Source organism: Equus quagga, chromosome 18, assembly GCF_021613505.1.
Source record: "Equus quagga isolate Etosha38 chromosome 18, UCLA_HA_Equagga_1.0, whole genome shotgun sequence".
Taxonomy (NCBI): domain Eukaryota; kingdom Metazoa; phylum Chordata; class Mammalia; order Perissodactyla; family Equidae; genus Equus; species Equus quagga.
Genome location: NC_060284.1, coordinates 14,472,777 through 14,496,447, shown reverse-complemented (window position 1 = coordinate 14,496,447; position 23,671 = coordinate 14,472,777). Strand labels below are relative to the sequence as shown.

General features: G+C 35.9%; 1 protein-coding gene across 7 annotated transcripts in view; it reads left to right on the top strand.

The window, feature by feature from the left end:
* The window catches only part of ZZZ3 (zinc finger ZZ-type containing 3), a 117,255-nt gene extending 93,661 nt beyond the window's left edge, over window positions 1–23,594 (top strand). For all 7 annotated transcript variants that reach the window (XM_046645339.1, XM_046645343.1, XM_046645342.1 and 4 more), the window contains 4 exons: window positions 9,838–9,990; window positions 14,985–15,119; window positions 17,568–17,668; window positions 17,967–23,594. In XM_046645339.1, the coding sequence (XP_046501295.1) occupies window positions 9,838–9,990; window positions 14,985–15,119; window positions 17,568–17,668; window positions 17,967–18,111 (534 nt within the window). In that variant the 3' untranslated portion in view covers window positions 18,112–23,594. The remainder of the gene's footprint in view (window positions 1–9,837; window positions 9,991–14,984; window positions 15,120–17,567; window positions 17,669–17,966) is intronic.
* Window positions 23,595–23,671: the final 77 nt, after the last annotated feature.

Here is a 23,671-nt window from a genome sequence, read left to right as displayed (position 1 = left end):
GTTCATGTTTTCTGTCCTTTCCCTTGACTGGTCAGACATGGTACTTGAAAATATGCTGCTAAGACTAATGTTGAAGAACGTACTGCATATGTTTTTTTCTAGAAGTTTCATGATTTCAGGTCTTACATTCAAGTCTTTAATCCATTTTGAGTTTATTTTTGTGTATGGTATAAGATAATGGTCTACTTTCATTCTTTTGCATGTGACTGTCTAGTTTTCCCAACACCATTTACTGAAGAGACTTTCCTTTCTCCCTTGTGTGTTCTTGGCTCCTTTGTCAAAAATTAGTGTCCATAGAAGTTTGAGTTTATTTCCGGCCTTTCAGTTCTGTTCCATTGATCTGTGTGGTTTTTTTGGTGCCATACCGTGTTATTTTGATTACTATAGTCTTGGAGTATATTTTGAAATCAGGGAGTGAGATAGCTCCAGTTTTGTTCTTTTTTCTCAAGATTCCTTTGGCTATTCAGGGTGTTTTATTGTTCCATATAAATTTTAGGCTTCTTTGTTATGTTTCTGTGATGAATGTCATTGGAACTTTGATGAAGATTTCATTGAATCTGTAGATTGCTTTAGGAAATATGGACATTTTAACTATGTTAATTCTTCCAATCCAAGAGTATTGAATATCTTTCCATTTTTTTGTGTATTTCTCAGTTTCTTTCAACGTTTTGTTTTTTATATTTGAGTTCATAATAGTTGACATCATTGTGAAATTTCAGTTGTACATTTTTCTTGTCTCTCACCACATAAGTGTTTTGCTTCACCCCCTGTGCCCACTCCCCATCCCTCGTCCCCTGGTAATCACTGAACTGTCTTCTTTGTCCATGTGTTTGTTTATATTCCACATATGAGTGAAATCATCTGGTGTTTGTCTTTCTCAGTCTGGCTTATTTCACTTAGCCTAATTCCCTCCAGGTCCTTCCATGTTGTTGCAAATGGGATGATTTTGTCTTTTTTTATGGCTGAATAGTATTCCATTGTATATATATACCACATCATCTTTATCCAATCGTCAGTTGATGGGCACTTGGATTGCTTCCATTTCTTGGCTGTTGTGAATAGTGCTGCAATGAACATAGCGGTACATATGTTACTTTGGATTGTTGATTTCAAGTTGTTTGGTAGATACCCAGTAGTGGGATAGCTGGGTAATATGGTAGTTCTATTCTTAGTTTTTTGAGGACTTACCATACTGTTTTCCATAGTGGCTGCACCAGTTTGCATTCCCACCAGCAGTGTGTGAGGGTTCCCTTCTCTCCACACCTTCTCCAACATTTGTTATTTTCAGTCTTAGAGATTATAGCCATTTTAACAGGTGTAAGGTGGTATCTTAATGTAGTTTTCATTTGCATTTCCCTGATGATTAGTGATGTTGAATATCTTTACATACGTTTATTGGCCATCTGTCTATCTTCTTTGGAAAAATGTCTGTTCATATCCTCTGCCTATTTTTTGATTGGGCTGTTTATTTTCTTGTTATTCAGTTGTGTGAGTTCCTTATATATTACGGAGATTAACTCCTTACCAGATATGATTTTCAAATATTTTCTCCTAATTGGTAGATTCTTTTTGTCTTGATCCTAGTTTCTTTTGCCTTGCAGAAGCACTTTAGTCTGATGAACTCCCACCTGTTTTTCTTTTGTTTCCCTTGTCTGAGAAGACATGGGATTTGAAAAGATCTTTTTAAGTTTGATGTCAGAGTATACTACCTGTACTATCTTCCAGGAGTTTTATGATTTCAGGACTTATCTTCAAGTGTTTGATCCATTTTGAGGTTTTTTTTTGTATGGTGTGAGAAAATGGTCTACTTTCATTCTTTTGCATGTGGCTGTCCAGTTTTCCCAGCACCGTTTATTGAAGAGACTGTCTTTTCTCCATTGTATGGTCTTGGCACCTTTGTTGAAGATTAGGTGTCTGTATATGTGCAGTTTTATTTCTTGGCTTTCAGTTCTGTTCCATTGATCTGTTGTCTGTTTTTGTACCAGTACCATGCTATTTTGATCACTATGGCTTTGTAGTACATTTGAAGTCAGGGATTGTGATGCCTCCAGCTTTTCTCTCATTATTGCTTTAGCAATTTGGGGTCTTTGGTTGCCCCATATGAATTTTAGGATTCTTTGTTCTATTTCTGTGCAGAATGTCATTGGGATTCTGACTGGGATTGCATTGAATCTGTAGATTCCTTTGGGTAGTATGGACATTTTAACTATGTTTATTCTTCCAATCTATGAGTGTGTAATCTCTTTCCTTTTCTTCGTGTCATTATCTATTTCTTTCAGTAATGTCTTATAGTTTTCATTGTATAAGTCCTTCACCTCCTTAGTTAAATTTATTCCCAGGTACTTTATTCTTTTTTATTGTGATTGTAAATGGAATTGTATTCTTGAGTTCTCTTTCTGTAAGTTCATTATTAGAGTACAGAAATGCACCTGATTGTAAATTGATTTTGTGCCTGGCAGTTTACTATAGTTGTTAATTATTTATAATGTTTTCTGATAGATTCTGTAGGGTTTTCTATATATAAGATCATGTCATCTGCAAACAGTGAGAGTTTGATTTCTTCACTCCCTGTTTGCATTCCTTTTATTCCTTTCTCTTGCCTAATTGTTCTGGACAAAACCTCCAGTACTATGTTGAATAAGAGTGGTGAGAGTGGGTGTCCTTGTCTTGTTCCTGTTCTCAGGGGCATGGTGTTCAATTTTTCCCCATTAAGTATGATGTATACTGTGGGTTTGTTGTATATGTCCTTTATTATGTTGAGATAACTTACTTCTATCTGCATTTTGTTAAGTGTTTTTATCGTAAGTGGCTGTTGGATCTTGTCAAATGCTTTCTCTGCATCTACTGAGATGATAATGTGGTTTTTATTCCTCATTTTGTTAATGATTTGTGGATGTTAACCCATCCTTGTGTCCCTGGTATAAATCCGACTTGATCATGATGTATGATCTTTTTGATATATTGCTGTATTTGGGTTGCCAATATTTTGTTTAGGATTTTTGCATCTATGTTCATCAGCGATATTGGCCTTTAGTTTTCCTTTTTTGTGTTGTTCTTGTCAGGTTTTGGTATCAGAGTGATGTTGGCCTTGTAGAATGTGTTAAGAAGTGTTCTATCTTCCCTAATTTTTTGGAATAGCTTGAGAAGGATAGATATTAAATCCTCCCTGAAAGTTTGGTAGAATTCCCCAGGGAAGCCATCTGGTCCTGGGCTTATATTCTTTGGGATGCTTTTGATTACTGTTTCAATTTCTTTACTTGTGATTGGTCTATTCAGATTCTCTATTTCTTGATTCAGCTTTGGGAGGTTGTAAGAGTCTAAGAATTTATCCATTTCCTCTAGATTGTCCATTTTGTTGGCATATAGCTTTTTGTAGTATTCTCTTATAATCTGTTGTATTTCTGTGGTATCCATTGTTATTTCTCCTCTTTCATTTCTGACTTTGTTTATTTGAGTTTTCTCTCTTTTTTTTCTTTGTAAGTCTGGCTAGGGGTTTGTCAGTTTTATTTATCTTCTCAAAGAAACAGCTCTTTGTTTCATTGATCCTTTCTGCTGCCTTTTTTGTTTCAGTAGCATTTGTTTATGCTCGATTTTTATTATTTCTCTCCTTCTGCTGATTTTGGGCTTTGTTTGTTCTTCTTTTTCTAGTTCAGTTAGGTGTAGTTTGAGATTGCTTATTTGGGATTTTTCTTGTTTGTAAAGATGAGCCTGTATTGCCATGAATTTCCCTCTGAATACGGCTTTTGCTGCATCCCATATGGGTTGGTATGGTATGTTTTCATTTTCATTTTTCTTCAGATGTTTTCTGATTTCTCCTTTAATTTCTTCAGTGATCCATTGGTTGTTCAGTAGCATGTTGTTTAGTCTCCACACCTTTGTCCCTTTCTCAGCTTTTTGGTTGTAATTAACTTCTAGCTTTATAGCATTGTGATCAGAAAAGATGCTTGTTATTATTGGAATCTTCTTAAATTTATTGAGTCTTGGCTTGTTTCCCATCATATGGTCTGTCCTTGAGAATGTTCCAAGCATACTTGAGAAGAATGTATAGTCTGCCGTTTTTGGATATAGTGTTCTATATTTGTCGATTAAGTACAATGGGTCTAGCTTTTCATTTAATTCCGCTGTTTCCTTGTTGATTTTCTGACTGGATGATCTATCCGTTGATGTGGGTGGAATGTTGAGGTCCCCTACTATTATTGTGTTATTATTAATATCTTCTTTTAGATTTGTTAATAGTTGCTTTATGTACTTTGGTGCTCCTGTTTTGGGTGCATAGATATTTACAAGTGTTATTTCTTCTTGATAGAATGTCCCTTTGATCATTATATACTGCTCCTCTTTGCCTCTCTTAACCTGTCTTATCTTGAAGTCTACTTTGTCTGATATAAGTATGGCAGCCCCTGATTTCTTTTGTTTGCCATTAGCTTGGAGTATTGTCTGACATCCCTTCACTCTGAGCCTGTGTTTGTCATTGGAGCTAAGATGTGTTTCCTGGAGGCAGCACATTGTTGGGTCTTGTTCTTCAATCCATCTCTCCACTCTGTGTCTTTTTATTGGAGAGTTCAGTCTATTTACGTTTAGGGTGATTATTGATATATGAAGGCTTAATGCTGCCATTTTATCACTTGTTTTCTGGTTCTCCTGCATTTCCTTTGTTTCTCGTCCTGTGTATTTTATTCTACCAGTCGAGTTATGTAGTTTTTTATGTTATATTTCTTTGTTTTCTCCTTATTTATTATTTGTGTCTCTGTTCTGCTTTCTTTTAGTGGTCACCATGAGGTTTGTATTCAAAATGTCATGGATAAGATATTCCCTTTTCTGGTGGCCTCTTATTTCCTTAGACTAAACTGATTCAGTCCCTTTCCTCTTCCCATCCTACGTTGTTTTTCTCACATCTTATTCCATCTTGTATTATGAGTTTGTGGTTAAACATCACAAGATTATCTTTGCTTTTGGTGTTTTCCTTCCCTTTGTCTTTAATGCTATACTTGATTATTTGCTATCCTGCTCTGATTCTGTCTGCGTATTTATCTCCTTACTCCGTGCTTTGTAACCCCTTTCTCCGTTTTTTTCTTTCAGGTATCCTTCTTGAGGATTTTTTGGGGGGAGGGTATCTCATGGCTACAAACATCCTTCACTTATGTTTGTCTGGGAGAATTTTTATGTCTCTATCATATCTGAAGGATATTTTTGCTGGATAGAGCATTCTTGGCTGACAGTTTTTGTCCTTCAAAGATTTGAATATGTCATTCCAGTCTCTCCTAGCCTATAAGGTTTCTGCAGAGAAATCTGCTGAAAGCCTGATAGGAGTTCCTTTGTAAGTTATTTTCTTCTGCTTTTGCTGCCCTTAATATTCTTTCCTTGTCGTTCACTTTTGCCAGTTTCACTATTATATGCCTTGCAGTAGGTCTTTTTACATTGATATATTTAGGAGATCTGCTAGCGTTGTTACATGGATTTCTATCTCTTTCCCTAGGTTTGGGAGGTTCTCTGCTAGTATTTCTTTGAACAAGCTTTCTGCTCCATTCTCCTCTTCTCCTTCTGGAATACCTATAATTCTTATGTTGCATTTCCTAATTGAGTTGGATATTTCTCAGAGACTTTCTTTATTTCTCTTTAGTCTTAATTCTCTCTCCTCTATCTGGAGCATTTCAACATGTCTATCTTCAATTTTGCTGATACTCTCCTCTATTATGTCCACTTGAGCATTCAAGGAATCCATATTTTATTTCATTTCTTCCATTGTATCTTTCATCTCTAATATTTCTGATTGATTCTTTTTTATAGTTTCAATCTCTTTTGTGAAGTACCTCCTGAACTCGATGAATTGTTTCTCTACATTCTCTTTTAACTCGTTGAGTTTTTTGATGATAGCTGTTTTGAATTCTTTGTCATTTAGATTATATATTTCTGTGTCCTCAGGACTGATTTCTGGATACTTGTCATATTCTCTCTGGTCTGGAGATCTAATGTAATGTTTGATGTTGCTAGAGGGAGTTGCTCTTTTTTTTTGCATCTTGGTGTTATTTGGTCGCAGTTACCACCTGTCGCCACTAGGTGGAGGTCAAGAGCCACGTATTCCGAGCCCTCTGCCTTTTGCGAGATCCCAGGCAGTGGAGCTGGTTTGGGGTGGGTCAGGGGAGGGTTACTTTCTCCTATGTGCTCTTGGGGATTTCTCGCTCTGCTCTTGCTATCTGTTCTCCTGGGGTGTTGCCTTGATAAGGTCACCCCCCATGAAAGCTTTCACCCCAGTAGAGGGCAAACCTCTAGGCTGCTAGGGCCCACTGGGGATCCTTGATGTTCCTGCTAACGAACGTCCTCTCCCATGTTCTTCCCTCTTGGGGGCCTCCTGTGGTCCTGGATCACAGTCTTTAGGGGAGGGAGCAAAGTTTTCTGTTACTCCGTTCCACCTCACCTGAGGGGGGCTCCAACCTCTCTGCCCTCCATCTTATGGCTGCGTGGGTCTCTCTGACATTTTTTGTGTTGTGTTTGGATGTCCTCTGTTGGAGTATGAATGTCCTTTTCGTTGTATGTTGGAGGGGAGAGATTACTGGGGAAACTCACTCTGCCATGATGCTGATGTCCTCAACAATGTTTTGTGGTTTTCAGTGTACAGGTCTTTCGCCTCTTTGGTTAAATTCATTCCTAGGTATTTTATTGTTTTGGTTGCAATTATAAATGGGATTGTAGTCTTAATTTCTCTTTCTGCTACTTCTCTGGTAGTGTATAGAAGTGCAACTGATTTTTGTGTGTTGATTTTATATCCTGCAACTTTACCACGTTCATTATTATTTCTAAAAGTTTTTTGGTAGATTCTTTTTTTTTCTTTTTTTCCAAGTAACTTTGTTGAGATTATAATGGTTTTTAACATTGTGTAATTTTGGGTGTACTTTATTGTTTATCAGTTCCTAAATACACTCCATCATGCTCACCCCCAGTAGTCCAATTTTTATCCATCACCATACATATGTACCCCTTTATCCCTTTTGCCCTCCCCCTCAATCCTCCTCCCCTCTGGTAACCACTAATCTGTTCTCTTTATCCATGTATTTGTTATCTTCCACGTATGAGTGAAATCATGCAGTAGGTGTCTTTCTCTATTTGGCTTATTTCTCTTAACATCAAACCCTCAAGGTCCTTCCTTCCATGTTGTTGTAAATAGGGTGATTTTGTCTTTTTTTGTGGTTGAGTAGTATTCCATTGTATATGTATAGCACATCATCTTTATCCATTCATCTATAGATGGGCACTGTGTTGCTTCCACATCTTGGCTATTGTGAATAATGCTGCATTGAACACAGGGGTGCATAAATCTCTTTTGATCATTGATTTCAAGTTCTTCGGATAAATACCCGTTAGTGGGATAGTTGGATTGTATGGTATTTCTATTTTCAATTTTTTGAGATATCTCCATACTGTTTTCCATAGTGGCGGTACCAGTTTACATTCCCTCTAGCAGTGTGTGAGCGTTCCTTTTTCTGTTCTTTAGAATTTTCTATATATAAAATCATATCATTTGTACCTGGTGACAATTTCACTTCTTCCTTTCCAATTTGGATCCCTTTTATTTCTTTTTATTGTCTGATTGCTCTGGCTAGGACTTCTAATACTATGTTAAATAAGAGTGGCAGAAATGGGCATCGTTGTCTGGTTCCTGTTCTTAAAGGACAGTTTTCAGTTTTTCTCCATTGAGTATGATATTAGCTGTGGGTTTGTCATATGGCCTTTATTATGTTGAGGTACTGTCCTTCTATACTCATTTTATTCAGAGTTTTCATCATAAATGGATGCTGTATCTTGTTGAATGCTTTCTCTACATCTATTGAGATGATCATGTGATTTTTATTCTTCATTTTGTTAATGTGGTGTATCACGTTGATTGATTTATGGATGTTGAACCATCCTTGGAATAAATCCCACTTGATCATGGTGTATGATCTTTTTAATATATTGTGTATTTAATTTGGTAGGATTCTTTTGGAAGATTTTTTCATCAGTGCTCATCAGTGATATTGGCCTATAATCTTTTTTTGTGTTCTCCTCCTCTGGTTTTGGTATCATGGTAATGTTGGCTTCATGGAATGAGTTAGGAATCTTCCTCTCCTCTTCAATTTTTTGGAAGAGTTTGAAAAGACTAGATATTAAGTCTTCTTTGAATGTTTGGTAGAATTCACCAGGGAAGCTGTCTGCTCCTGGACTTTTATTTTTTGGGAGATTTTTGATTACTGTTTCTATTTCCTTACTGGTGATTGGTCCATTCAAATTCTCTGTTTTTATTGATTCAGTTTTGAATGGTTGTATGCTTGTAAGAATTTTCCCATCTTTTCTAGATTATCCAGTTTGTTGGCATATAGCTGTTTGTAGTATTCTCTTATCATCTTTTGTGTTTCGAGGTGTCCATTGTAATTTCTCCTCTTTCATTTCTGATTTTATTTATTTGAGCCTTCTCTCTTTTTTTCTTGGTGAGTTTAGCTAAAGGTTTGTCAATTTTGTTTATCTTTTCAAAACACCATCTCTTACTTTCATTGATTTTGTTTTCTGTTGTTTTTTTAGTCTCTATTTCATTTATTTCTGCTTTGATTTATATTATTTTCTTCCTTCTCCTGATTTTTGGCTTTGTTTGTTCTTTTTCCAGTTCCTTTACATGCACTGTTAGATTGTTTATTTGAGATTTTTCTTGTTTGTTTAGGTAGGGCTGTATTGCTATAAACTTCCCTCTTAGAGCCACTTTTGCGTATCTGATAAATTTTGGCATGTCATCTTTTCATTTGTCTACAGGTATTTTTTAATTTTTCCTTTGATTTCTTCTTTGACCCAATCATTGTTCAGTAGCATTTTGTTTAATCTCCACATATTTGTGGCTTTTCCAGGTTTCTTCCTGTAGTTGATTTCTAGTTTCATACCATTGTGGCCAGAAAAGATGCTTGCTATTATTTCAGTCTTCTTAAATTTATTGAGATTTGTTTTATGGCCTAATATGTGATCAGTCCTGAAGAATGTTCCATGTGCATTTGAAAAGATGTGTATTTGGCATTTTCGGATGGAATGTTTTCTATATATCGACCAAGTCCTTCTAGTCTATGTGTCATTTAAGGCCAGTGTTTCCTTATTGGTCTTCTGTTTGAACAATCTATCCATTAGTGTAAGTGGACTGTTAAGGCCTCCTGCTATTATTGTGTTATTGTCTGTTTCTCTTTTTATGTCTGTTTATAATTGATTTATATATTTAGGTACTCCTTTGTTGGGTGCATAGATATTTTAAAGCGTTATATCCTCTTGTTGGATTGTTCCCTTTATCATTATGTGGTGCCCTCCTTTGCCTCTTGTTATACTTTTTCTTTTAAAGTCTATTTTGTCTGATATAAGTATTGTCGTGAGGAGTAAGTTTACTAACATAGAATAAGCAGTCATTACCATTTTCAGACATGCATCATGTTGTAGAAATTTTCCTGCTACTTGATAGTTTTATATCTGGCTTGGGCTACTTCATCCTCCCTGGTCTTCTATAAGATGACCATAAGGGGAGTTCAGCATTTGAATACGAAGAGTGTGATAAATGCTGGGATACAAATAGAAGCTGGATGATGTGCATGTGGCCCATTGTACTATTGTTGCCGTACTCTCCCTACATTTCTTCTTCTTCTTTTTTCTTTTAAGGCTAGTTGTGCTTTAAAAATCTAGATAACAGAAAAAGCAACCACATAAGAGTATGCTACAGGATAGAGGTGAAATCCTTCTAACAGATAGGCTTGCAGGAAGTAGCATTTCTATTTTTATATTTTTGATTCCTTTAATGATTTTCCAGTGTCCCAATTAAAAATTTGTTTTCTCACTTAGTCTTCAACAAGCAGACGACAGCACCCCCTTAATAAGCATCTCTTTAAACCTTCCACTTTCATGACTTCCCATGAACCACCAGTGTATATGGATGAAGATGATGACCGATCCTGTTTTCATAGCCACATGAACACTGCTATCGAGGAGGCATCAGTAAGTTATCTCTTTATACTGTATATGTCTATGTTTATATCTAAATAGAGATATCTATCTAAATGGATATATCTATGTACTATACAGGGCATGGTAGAGAATGAGAGCACCAGCATTTTCTAACTATTGCTCTTCTTCAGAGAATGTTGCTTTCTTTTCTTTTAATTAACAAGTCAAATTTATAGGTTTTTTATAATAAGGTTTTTATAAAGAAATTTTCAAACATATGCAATAATAGAATAGTATAATGAACCCACTTAACCCATCATCCAAGTTCAACATTGACTAGCTTTTGGCAATCTTGTTTTCATCCATTCTTTTTACCTACCCCAGCTCCATTCTGGATTACTTTGGAGCAAGTCTCAGACGTTACACAATATCATAATCATATTTTCAAAAAGATTATGTTTTACGTAATCAGATATACAGTCAGTTCCCATTTCTGCAGTCCCTCTTTAAATTTCAGTAGATTGCCTCCCTCCTCCCTCTCCCCATCCCTCTCCCCCCCACTTACCTCCTTTTTGCCTGCTCTCACAATTTTTTAATTGAAAAATGAGGTCATTGGTCTTGTAGAATTTACCACAATATGGTTATTGTTTGCATCTCCTTGATGTCATTTAACCTGTTCCTCTGTTCCCTGAATTTCCTGTAAGTTGATAGTGAGTCTAGACAATTGATCAGATTCAGATTTGTTTGTTAGTGGGCGGGGCTATGTCATGTGTACTTCCATCAGTCTGATTGTCTCTCTCTTTTTGACACAGCAGCCATTGATCGTTATCTAGATTCATTAATTTATTAGATGTGATAGTCTTTCATTTCTTTTTCTTCAATTTGATAGACTATTCTATAAAGTAAACCCCCTCATCAACTATTTGATTACCGTACGGTACATATAGAAAAGGCAGCAGAGCTGCTTTGTTTTTCCCTTTAGTTTTTGTTTTTAAAATAATAAGTCTGTTCTCTACTATGTTCCAAAAATGACTGAGGTTTTTAAATTTTTGTATTCTTGTGAACTGTTGTATTTGAGTATATTTAATGCGTTTCAGTAGACTGATGTTATTGTCTCTCTTAGTGTTTAAGTTGGCCCATTGGTCAGTTGTAACCTATTCAAGTTGGATTTTGAGTTCTTTTCACAAGACTTTGGTAGTCTTTGTTAGCTTCCTTACTGTCTGGCATGACAAGGAAATTCCAGGCTCATCCTGTATATTTCTTGCCTCAGACCTAGAGTCAGCCCTGCTTTCTTTTGTTGGGAAATGGTATTTGGAGACTATATCTTGACTCTAGGAATGTTACTTGCTGCTGGGTTGATCATTGTTTCTAGGCCTATTTAGTGGACAGAGCTGGGAAATGTTATATTTTTGTTAAAAGATAAAAGATATCATAAGTTCATGTTTTTATTTCAAATTCAACTTAAGGACTATGGGGATATTACTTACCTGTATTGATCTTAAATATGTGTCTTCTTTCTTCCATGCTGAAAATCCCAGTTATCAGTGACATCAACGAAATAACTTTCTTTGTCTCACACTACACACGTAGTCTCAGAATAGAATAATACTAATACTGCCATCAACAATGTGATCACTGGAAAGAGATGTTTTTTGGCTGTTCTTTTTTTGTCTTAGGATATATCCCACTACAGAAGTGAAGTCAAATTACACTTTTTAAATCCTCCTGGAATAATTTCTCTCTGGGTTGTCATCGACTGGTTGCTAATTTAGGTTAATTCATTTCATTTTACTTTTTATTAATAGAGATTCTTTTTATTGCTGTTAATATTTTTTATTTTACTATCTTGAAATTAATTTCATCAATAATTAACATGATTCCGATTCCTTGGGATTACCTTATATCTTTCTTAATACTCTCATTATATATAATAATTGGAAAAGGAGATTTTAATGAAAGGTCAGCAAATAAAAGTAAGTGTTCTTCATTCTGTTTCTAGGTTAATCGAATACTGTTTATATACTTTGGTATCAAACTACCATAAAGTGACTGTATTCTTTGAAAAGTTTTTTCTTTTTAAACTTATCTTTTGAAAAACAACTAATGTTTGCTGTGTCTTAAGATATGGAATTTGTGTGTAATTTTGTACTTTGTGAATATTAGAATTACTTATTTGAGAAATATTTACTTATACTTAATATATATCATGCTCTGCTAGAGGTGAACTAGATAGTTATGAACAAAATATCTGTGATCTTTGCTGCTATATCTTAGTCTTGTGGGAGGAGATAAATGTGTAACCACATCAATAAATTACAGGTTTGAAAAAGTGCTTCAAAAATAGGTGCTATTCTGATTATTTAGTGGTACTTAATTTAGATTGGGAGTTTAAGTGGAAGATCTCTAGAAAGTGACAAACTGACAATTGAAGGATAAAGAAAATTTAGCCAGTGAAATGTGGTGTTGGGATATTTAAAAGAAGTACATTTTGAGAAAATTGGCAAAATATAGTAGATTGAATTTAATTTGACTTTTGTTTGGTTGATTTTATTTATTTTTAAATGAGCATCAGTTCAAATCACCTGATTACTTTAAAATAGCTATGCAAATATATATTTATGAAGCTTCTAGTGGTAAAATTTATAGATTTCAGTTTCTCTTTTCAGAAAAGCAATAGCTAGAGAGAAAGTATGATTACGTGTATATACTTCCTTAGTTTAAAAATCTGTAACACCATTTTAGCCCCATTTGAAATTAGTCATAGTATTTCCCCTTTAAGTAAATTTAAAATGATTATGACCAGGAAATTTGTTTATGGGTATTTTTTTGGAATTTTTATTGTTAACTGTGGTAAATACACATACCACAGTTTACCCTCTTAACCAGTTTTAAGTGTGCAGTTCAGTAGTGTGAAGTCCTTTGGCATTATTGTGCAGCCCATCTCCAGAACTCTTTATGTCTTGCGAAACTGAAACTCTACACCCATCTCCCCATCTCCCTCTCCTCCCAGCCCCTGGTGATCACCACCCTACTTCCTGTCTCTATGAATTTGACTGCTCTGGGTCACTTCATATAAGTGGAATTACACAGTTTTTGTCCTTTTGTGACTGGCTTATATCACGTAGCACAATGTCTTCAGGGTTCATCCATCTTGTAACGTGTCACAATTTCCTCTCTTTTTAAAGCTGAATAATATTCCGTTGTGTGTGTATATACACCACATTTTGTTTATCTGTCCATCTGTCAATGGACACTTGGGTCCCTTCCACCTTTTGGCTATTGTGAATAATGCTGCTATGAAGACAGATGTACAAATATCTCTTTGATCCCCTGCTTACAGTTCTTTTGGGTATATACCCAATAATGGAATTGCTGGATCATATGGTAATTCTATGTTTAAGTTTTGAGCAACCTCCATACTGTTTTCATAGTGGCTGCAACATTTTACCTTATTACCAACAGTGCCACAGGGTTTCAGTTTCTCTACGTTCTTGCCAACACTTGTTATTTTCTGTTTTTTTCTTTTGATAGTAGCCATCCTACTGGTTGTGAAGTGATTTAACTTTTCCTAATCTTAGTCTTGTTTACCAAACTTAATAATATCCTTAGAGTTAAGATGCACGTTAAAAAATTTAGTGGAGTTTGTACTCTTTGTATTTGCTTAAAATATCTGAATTTAATAAATTTCATTATAAAACTTCTTACTGCATTGTTTATTTAGGTCACATATTTATTAGTGTCACATACTTGTTGCACTACTTATCTTGTCTTTATGGTGACATAGGAAGACAGTAGCTATAATTTAACATCTTTAGTTAAGAGTTTAAAATGGATGAAAGATAGTGGGAGATCAGGTAGGTGAAGTGTGAGATTGTAAAGAATCTTTCATCCAGCTGAGGATTTTGAACTTGATGCTGTAGACAGTCAGGACACCACTGGGAGATTTGAAGTAATGGTGGGGCAGAGGAGGGAGTGGATACTATGGAGGAGCAATTTGAGAGAGATTTTAGAAGGTATTAAGTGGTGACAGAATTTGTTGGATTAGATATAAAACTCTTACTAGAGTTAGGCCTTGAGCTGCTGAGTGTGTAAGGAGTTAGTTAAGTAGACAAATCTGGATTCAAATCACCTGACTCTGCAACTAATTAAATATGTGACCTTGAGCAAATGTTATAATTTCTATAACCATCAGTTACCTTAATGTAGAATAAACATAGTGGTTAATAATAGCTTATATGGCGAGCAGGAGGAATGGGAGGGGCAGGTATTATCTGGTCTAGGACTGGGAAGTGATAGAACACAAGGTCAGTGAATTTGGGATAATTTTAGGAGCATTGTGGAAATTAGTGACCATGGGATCAATCATGAGGTAGCAAAGGAAGGGAAATGGATTCTGGTGGCAGAGCACAAATAAATTGGGAGCATAGGAAGCAGTTAGTGATTCATCTGTCAAGTTCATATATTTATATAGTTTTTACTGTCCATTTCTTTTACACTCTATTCTAAATAATCATCTTTGTAACTTGGTTCCTCCTTTGGAGTAAGAAAGGAATGTACTGCCTTGATCATTGGGAGTAGAGAGCAGAAAGCAGAGCAGAGATTGGTTTGTTTGTTATTAAGAAAATGTCATATTTACCTGAGGAAGCATAAAAATCGGTTAGATTGGAGAAGAGGAGCTTCCTGCAGATCAGGGAGAAGTAGATTCTAAGGAGTCTGTCAAGGAGCCGTGAGGGTGTTGGGACGGGAGTGAGTTGTGTTAGCGGATGACAGAAGTGGGAGTCATGCCATGTTCCCCTGGTAGTTGGATTATGAGGTAACCTACTACAATTCAATATTACCGTTGCATTAAGAATCTTCACAAACTTACTAGTCTAAAATATTGCTGAGAGCAGCACTAATTTTCTCTGAGCCCTAAAAGGTGAGATATCTTAAAAGTGAAAAATATCTTTTCAACAGAAAAATATTCTATATCAGTATTTCTTGCACTTAGTTCATCTTAATTATCAAACTAACATTCTTGTTTTCTGTTTTGCTCTTTTCAATAGGATGAAGAAAGTATTCCTATCATGTATAGGAATTTACCTGAATATAAGGAATTACTACAGTTTAAAAAGTTAAAGAAGCAGAAACTTCAGCAAATGCAAGCTGAAAGTGGATTTGTGCAACATGTGGGCTTCAAGGTAAATGCTATTTAATCTTACTATTAAAAAGGTGATGAGAGATATTTAAGGTGGTTTCTGGAGCTTTAACCTCCACAACTTCCAAGCATTCAGATAAAACTTACTAAGTTTAGCTCCTGTTCTATTTGTTTATACAAAGTAGTGTGCCACAGTTGCTGATGTCAAGAGTTTTATGATTCAGTAGAGAGAAGACAGACATACAGCTTTACTGAGATACAACTGATAAACATTTTATATGTTTATGGTATATAAAAATTTAAGGTGTAAAAAGATCACTTCATATAGTTATCATTTTTTGTGTATGGTGAGAACACTTAAGAAATACTCTCTCTCTAAAGCAAATGTTAGGTATACAATACAGTATTATTAAATATAATCACCATGCTGTACCTTACCTTTCCAGAACTTATTTATCTTGTAACTGAGAGTTTGTGCCCTTTTACCAACAACGCCCCATTTCTCCTACCCCCAGCTCCTGGCAACTACCATTCTGCTCTCTGCTTCCATGAGTTCAATTTCTTTAGATTCCACATATAAGTGAGATCATACAGCATTTGTCTTTCTGTGTCTGGCTTATTTCATTTAGCGTAATGTCCTCTAGTTTCATCCATGTTGTTACAAATGGCAGGCTTTCTTTCTGTTTTATGGCTGAATAATATTGCATTGTGTGTGGAATATTATTTATGTATATAAATAAAAATATTTGTATATAAAATCACGTTTTGTTTATCCATTCACCCATCGAGCTATTTCTCTCTCTGTTGCTATTGTTCGTGGATCAGAAATTTCTTTTCCCCTTTTAGATTCAGTTCGCTCTGCTGTTTTTTGAGAGGCTAGTAGTAATACATCCGTTCATTCCACAAAGTTTTGAAATACCTGTTATGTTCCAGGCACTTTGCTAAGTGCTAAGGATTTAGCAGTAAACTAGATGGACTCAGTTCCTGCCCTTACTCTGTTTTCATCTCATAAGAAATTTAGAGAAGTTAAATAACTAAAATAGTTGAGTGTGACTAGAGTGCATACTGGAGAGGAATGAGAGGCTGTTGAGGAGCCTTGGAAATTTTGCTAAATTCATCTCTCCTAAAAGGTTGGGGGACAATTGAGGGATTTTAAACAGAGAGTAACATGAAATTTGCATTTCAGAAAGATTGTTCTAATTACTTAAACTATTAATATTTATAACCTTCAGGAAGGCAGAGGATTTTAGAGTGGATAACTCTTAATTTCTGACTACTATATTATTAAATTATTTAAACAACAGTATATGTATGTTATTTATGTAATTGAAAAAAAATTAAGTGAAAGGGAAAAAGATCATTCTGCCCTTAGTATGGAGAATGGATAAGAATAAAGCAGGGCTGGATGCAGGGAGACTGGTTAGAGATTCTTTTGGTAATTTAGACAAAACATGTGAGTGTCCTGAACTTAACTGGTGGCTGTGGAAATAGAGATTGACAGGTTCGAAAACACTTTAAGCATTAGAATTGACTGTACTTAGTGGAATTGGAGGAAGTAATATTGAGACCATGAACTATAGATTTGCTGGTAGTGGTATACATGAAAATACTGATGTGTGCTGTGACTGATAAACTGAAATTTAAACAAAATTCTTATACCTCTGATGCTGTGGCATGGCCATCAGCCAAACTATGTTAAGTGACTTCTCCTCTTGATCTTTCAGTGATATTCCAAATTGACAGCTTTGGCCTTTGAAGAGGAAAGTCTATCCACTTCTCATAATTTTGTTGCGAGTCCCAGCTGTAGCTTGTTTGCCATAGCTTGTTTGCCAATCTGTCAGCCATTCCAGTTGGCCTAATGATCAAAGAAACTAGAAATGAGATTTACTTTGATTTCCAGAATTGCACAGAACACGCTGAGGGCTACAACAATCCCGCCACATTGAGAAAGAGCTAGATCTGCCTTTTCTTCCTGATGGCCATTGGTTATTAGGAGTCTTCCCACTTTGGAGAGTGATTCACTAAATGAAAGTTCAGAGGGGATTTTGTGTCACCTGGTTCATGTTAGCTATGACAGCCTGTTGAATAGTTCTGTAACGTATTTAGATAGTTTTAACTGTGGCTTGAAGTCAGTGGTTCTCAATCACAGTCATTGTACACTGGTCTGGGGCACCTTTCAACTTAATAGTTGGTAATAATCAAATGCCCAAGTTTGCAGATGATTTACTTAAAATTTTTAAAAATAATTAAAACATTTGAAGTTTGTCTTTTATAATGTCCCTCTCACCCCCCTGTAGCTCCATCTTGAGTGAGTGGAATTTCAGCTAGTTGGTATAAACTGTGTCTAACTTAGAACTTTTTTTGTGTTAGACCATTGTCTAGTGAATGGGGAGGGAGGAGAGGATGTCTGTGTGTACATCATGCGTTTCCAGCAGGAAAAAAATGTTTTGGAACAATATAGCTTAATATTTTTTCTCTCTGAATCTTTTAGTGTGATAACTGTGGCATAGAGCCTATCCAGGGTGTTCGGTGGCACTGCCAGGATTGTCCTCCAGAAATGTCTTTGGATTTCTGTGATTCTTGTTCAGACTGGTAAGTGTTTAAGTGTTTTCTTCATTTTAGGTCTTTTATTTTGATGAGTAAAGAGCTTCTCAGCAACTAGTGAATTTGATTTCCACACTTCTTAGAAAATCACCACATTTGCTGTATTAAACTTTGTTGTTCTAGGTAATTAAGAAATTTTCCTTAATTATACCACTTTTTAAGTAACTTTTCATTAAGGATTTTGATATATTAATGGATTTAAACAGGTAGTGAGGAAGTTTTGTAATATCTAGACCAAAATGCATCTGATGCCATGTAATGATATGTTTGTGTTTTTTCTTTGCAGCCTACATGAAACAGATATTCACAAGGAAGATCACCAATTAGAACCTGTTTATAGGTCAGAGACATTCTTAGACAGAGACTACTGTGTGTCCCAGGGCACCAGTTATAATTACCTTGACCCAAACTACTTTCCAGCAAACAGATGACATGGAAGAGAACATCATATATTAGTCCTCTTCAACACATAGCAATGGTATCATTGTGAATTATGTGCACAGTTTGGAAAGATTCTCTGCTTTCCCTGAAGTGACACTCACAGCATGACAGCTTCCTGAGTGTTCTCGTCAAGTCCAGCTCTCCACCGTTGTGGCTCTAGATCACTGTTCAGCAGCTGAACATTCCTGGTGAGCAAAGGGTTTCCTTGGTGAATTTCTCACCACCACCTTAAAGCCTTTGAGGTGGTGATCTTAAATGGGTGAGATGGAAACGAGAGCACACATTAAAGAGAGAGTAAATTCCAAAGGTTTCAAAGAACTTGGTCATAAATATGATAATGAGAAGACAAAGTATTTATATTAAAACAGTTTAGTAGCTTTCAGTTTTGTGAAAATAGTTTTCAGCACAGAAACTGACTTCTTTAGACAAAGTTTTAACCAATGATGGTGTTTGCTTCTAGGATATACACTTTAAAAGAACTCACTGTCCCAGTGGTGGCCACTGATGGCCCTTAGTAAGTTGGAGCTGCTTAACCATATTGATGTCTAATTTCTTTTAACCACAATGAACTGTCTTTCTTACAACAGCGAAGCACTACAGGAGGCAACTGTGGTATTGCTTCCTTAACCAGCTCATGGTGTGTGAATGTTAGAAAGTTGTCACTCAGATATATTTTTTAAATGTAATGTTATATAAGATTATCATGTGATGTGTACAAACTATGGTGAAAAGTGCCAGTGGTAGTAACTGTGTAAAGTCTCTAATTCACAACATTAATTCCTTTAAAATACACAGCCTTCTGCCTCTGTATTTGGAGTTGTTAGTGCAACTCATCAAAGAAAACTGCCTAATATAAAAGTCATATATATGGTAATAATTTCCCTCTTTTGTAGTCTGCACAAGATCCATAAAAGATTGTATTTTTATTACTATTTAAACAAGTGATAAAATTTAGTCTGCGCAGTGAGCAAGAGTTCACATGCATTCTTTTATACTGCTGGATTTTGTTGTGCATCATTTAAAACATTTTGTATGTTTCTTCTTATCTGTGTATACAGTATGTTCTTGAATAATGTTCATTTGTCAGGAGAACTGTGAGAAATAAACTATGTGGATACTGTCTGTTTATATTATAGAATGTTTGTTGTGACTTCCTTTTGGTTAGATTTTGGATTTTTTTACTAGTGTTAAAACCACAAATTTTTTTTTTTAAGGGGTTGCTTTACCTACCTGTCCTTTAAAAAGAGTAAGGACTACATTATGGAAAAGAGGGTGAGCTTGGGAAGCTCTGTAAAAGATGGTAACGTTTTCACTCAGTGTGTGCTGAAACGCTAAATTAAACTAGGTGGCAAAAAGAGCACATACCGTAGTTAAAGCAAAAGGCAGTTATTAACATCCAGATGTGAAAACTAAACTTTGGTTGAAGAATTTTACTTTCGTTCTTTTTGATGAAAATAAGCCCTCCACATATTTAATTTAAACAGGTGGTTTTTGAAAATTACCTTATTCTTTGAAAAGTATTATTGATTATTGGAAAAAACAATGTAAATATTCTAAGATTAAGTATTATACTGACCCAATTTTAATAGTCTCCTGTGTTTTCCAATTTTAAACCAAGGGAACATTATTAGTAGTTCTCTTCAATACATTGTAGGGTACTAAAATGATACCCTATTTTTTTAATTGAGAAAAGTAATATAATTTTAAATATAGAAATATGAGAATTTTAATGTAATATATTGATTAAAGATTACTAATGATGTTTATAAAATATATCACATCAGAAAGAAAAAGATATGGACTTGAGCTTAACTTCTCACCCTGGGATTATTAGTTGAGGGGAAGAAAAGGGGAATTGTTAGAATTCTGGGCATTTTGATATTAAATGTTAAGTGAATATGCCAGAAGATCTACCTTCAACTTGTAGCAAGACAGTAGCACTTGATGATAACTTCTGTAACTTCTGTGTATGTTTAGAGATAATACTGATTAGTTTTGGAGAACCATTCAGATCCATTCAGAAATCCCATAATGTATGAAGTATGCTTTGGAAGAGGGCTATGAGTGGTACAGTTGTTGTGTAAGCAGAATAGACAAAATAAATCCGCTTAAATGTATTTTTCAAGGGCAAAGATTTTGAGAATTTTGAGTGGCAAAAAGGATTACTTTCTGCTTGAGCAAGATGTGTTTATTTTGCATTTTTCAGCTCCAAGCAAATAATCCTTTAAAAGGCCTTAAAGGGCAGTAGTAGTAGTAATGTATTGTTGTTATTGTTTTCATTTGAGGACTGCAGGAGTGGGCAGGGCTGTCATTTGCAAGTAGACCTTCCATCTCCTAAAAGAAGTATTGGCTGTAAGAGACAACACAGACCTGCTTGTTACAGCATTACTTATTAAGTGGTATTCAGTAGGTCAGATGTATTTCCTGAACTATTATGCTCAAGTTATTTGCTAAGAACTGAAGGCACTTTTAAGGACACCTAAAACCACTGCTTTAAGGTTTAGGCAGAGGAGATTTTGACTGGTGTGATGTGGACTAATAATAATAGCACACTGATACAGTGCTTACTGTGTGCCGAGCAAGCATATAATAATGAATTTAATTCTCACAACCTTATGAGACTGCTTCATTTATTATCCTGTTTCCATATGAGGAAAACTAGCCAGAGGTTAAATAACTTGCCCAAGGTCTTACAGTTAGTAAAGTGGTGATGCTTGGATTTTAACCTAGACAGATTGCTCCAGAGTCAGCATCTGCCTCGCTACCCTGTTTCCTGAGCAAGAGTATTCCTTTCATGTGAGCCGTTGTTAAGGTGTTGGAGCTCGAGGTGTGCAGGGCTTGATTTCCAGTCTTTTTTCCTGGTGTGGTGTGGTTCCTGGAGTACAAATCTGAGCACATGTCCAGGCCAGGCTTATAGCACAGAATAGAGAAGTATATCTGTGGATGGGGGGAAAGCACTGAAATGGTCTGCCGTGGTGAATTAGAAAAACATATGTATGTAGAATTTGCATATTCTAATTGGGCAGCAAATGTGGTCGTGAGTCTTTAGGCAAAGTTGGTGCTAAGGCTTGTGTATCCTGCCTCAGGTAGAATTTGTTTCCATGCATAGTTCATGCCTCTCACTTGACCTAATAGCATGCCTTGTCCATTTTTCTCCCTTTCCCCCTTTCGTTTAAATTGCAGAACACAACAGTTTACTGAGGTATGAGAAACATTAAAAAAAAAAGAAATAGAGAAAATAGTACATCACATGTAGTAAGGATAAATACTGTTTTGTGAGATTTCTTTTTTAGTTAGAAATATGTGTGGTATGCTATATAAACTGTATTTCTTACTGTGGATAACAAAGTTAGAAGGCCGTTGTTCCAGGTGCACTGGATGGAATTGGAAGTCTCCAGATAATAAGTAGGTTTTTCCACAAGATTACAGAGGCATTGTCGTTTTTAGGCTGTAAAGTGTTTGTTTTTTTCTCTTAGCTTGATGAAAAATGTGCTTCTGTTTATGATTCCAGGAAAAAAATAACTATTTTTTTCACAGTTCATGTGGCTGATTAGACGGAGTTTTGAAAATGCTGTCACATTTAGCTTCATGAGGTCAGAGACCATCCATGTCTGTCTGTAACCCTAGGCCTGGCTCTTCATAGATTCTCAATAAATATTTGTTGGTAGTATGACCAGTGTGTTGGTGGGTTACGTTTTTTCGCTAGGAAGTTAGGAGACATCACCCATGCCTGAGTGTGTCTGAGTGTGTCTCTGGGACCCTGAGAGGGCTTGCCTCAGGAGATCTCCTTTATGGGGTTCCGACAGGACTGAGGAACTGGCATCCTGCCTTATCTAAAGGATATGGTTCAACCTTGGTGGCTGGGAAGATTTTGGTTCTCTCGGGGACCCCAGTTATGCCGTGTATCTTGATTCTCTGCCGTGTTTTTAGAGTAATGTAATGGAAAGGGAACTAGAGTAGAAATTCTGTGTCCTAGTCCCAGTTGTGGGATGGAGGCACTCAATGAATGTTGACAAGGAGCCATCTTTTATTGAGCACTAGCAACTGGTAAATGATTTATGTGTATTATTAACTCACTTAATCCTCACTACGGTTCTATGAGGTTGCTTACTATTATGATCTCCACTGTACAGGTGAGAAAACTAAGGCTCAGAGGATTGAAATGTTAGCTCTCAATAATAATTGCCACGTGTGGGGCTGAAGATACAAAGCCTTGCCCTTAGGGGGTTGATAATCTAATGCAGAAGACCAGCAATAAACAAGTAAATAAAGATCGTTATGTAATTTTCGGCAGAGATAAATGCTGTGAAGAAAAATAATGCTTGAAGAAGAATGATGGAAGAACGGGGACCATCCTGTCATGTTAGATAGAGTAATAAAAGAAGGCCTCAATGACGAGGGTAAACTTTGAACAAAGACCTGAAAAAGTGAGAGAATTATTAGCCTTGTGGATGATCTGGAGGAAAAGGGAGAAGGATAGCAATGACAAGGGCTCTGATCCAGTAAAGAGCTTGGCTTATTCAGGCAACATTAAGAGGGTCAGTGTAGCTTGAGCCAGATGAGCAAGGAGAGAGTGGTAGTTGATGGGGTGAGAGAGGGTACAGGGCCAGATCAGGTGAGGCCTTGAATGTAGACCATTGTAAAGGAGTTTGCATTGTGTTCTGATGTCTTCTACATACACACAAAGTCTTCTACTAGGCGGAGACCTGTAAGGTCCTTTCGTGCTTTAAAATCCTATGAATTTAAAGTGGTAATGTCATTTGAAGCCATTCAGATCAGTGACCTGTTTTAGCAGTTCTCTAGAAGACTGGATTTGCACCTCTAGATACTCTTCAGGGGCAAAGCCATTTACCCCTGCTGATTTTTTCAAGAGGGCAGCCAACTACAGCCATAAAAGCCATGGCTGGGCTGTCTGCTGCCCTGCTGTCTCAGTTCCCTTACCCAAGCTTTCAAAGCTGTGGTGGGTATGGCCTGTGTTTGCCAATATGTGGTATGTGTTTAAAGGATGTTAATCCCTTCAAAGAGTCATTTTGTGTTTTCTGGCACAACTGATAATTTTCATCCTGTAACTCTCTTTTTGTAATTTGCTCAAATACTCCTTGTGCTCCCCTATAGAGAGTATAACAACTTGAGGTAGTAATAAACTATTTGACAACTGTGTGAGTTATAGGAACATGCCCCTCTTTGTTAATAGAGGCATAATTGTAACCAAAGACATTTAATTTCTTCTTTAGCAAACACTGACATTTCTGTTTAAAAGAATGATTGCTAGAGAAAAAGGAAATACGAAAATTACCATGTATCATGAATACACTGAGAGTTCTCTCTGTAATAGCTCGAAACTGATCTATGGCCAAAATTAAAACCATATGAGCATATCGTAAATCTTACTATTACTGTGTTTGCTTCTAATTCTGTTTGGAATAAGGCTTCAAATGCTTTCCAGAATGATGTGAGTTACAAATAAATAGAAAAAGAGTTATCCTGTGTTCCATTTATTTTATTTGTACATATGCATTTCAAGAAAAAAATGACTTTAAAAATACAATT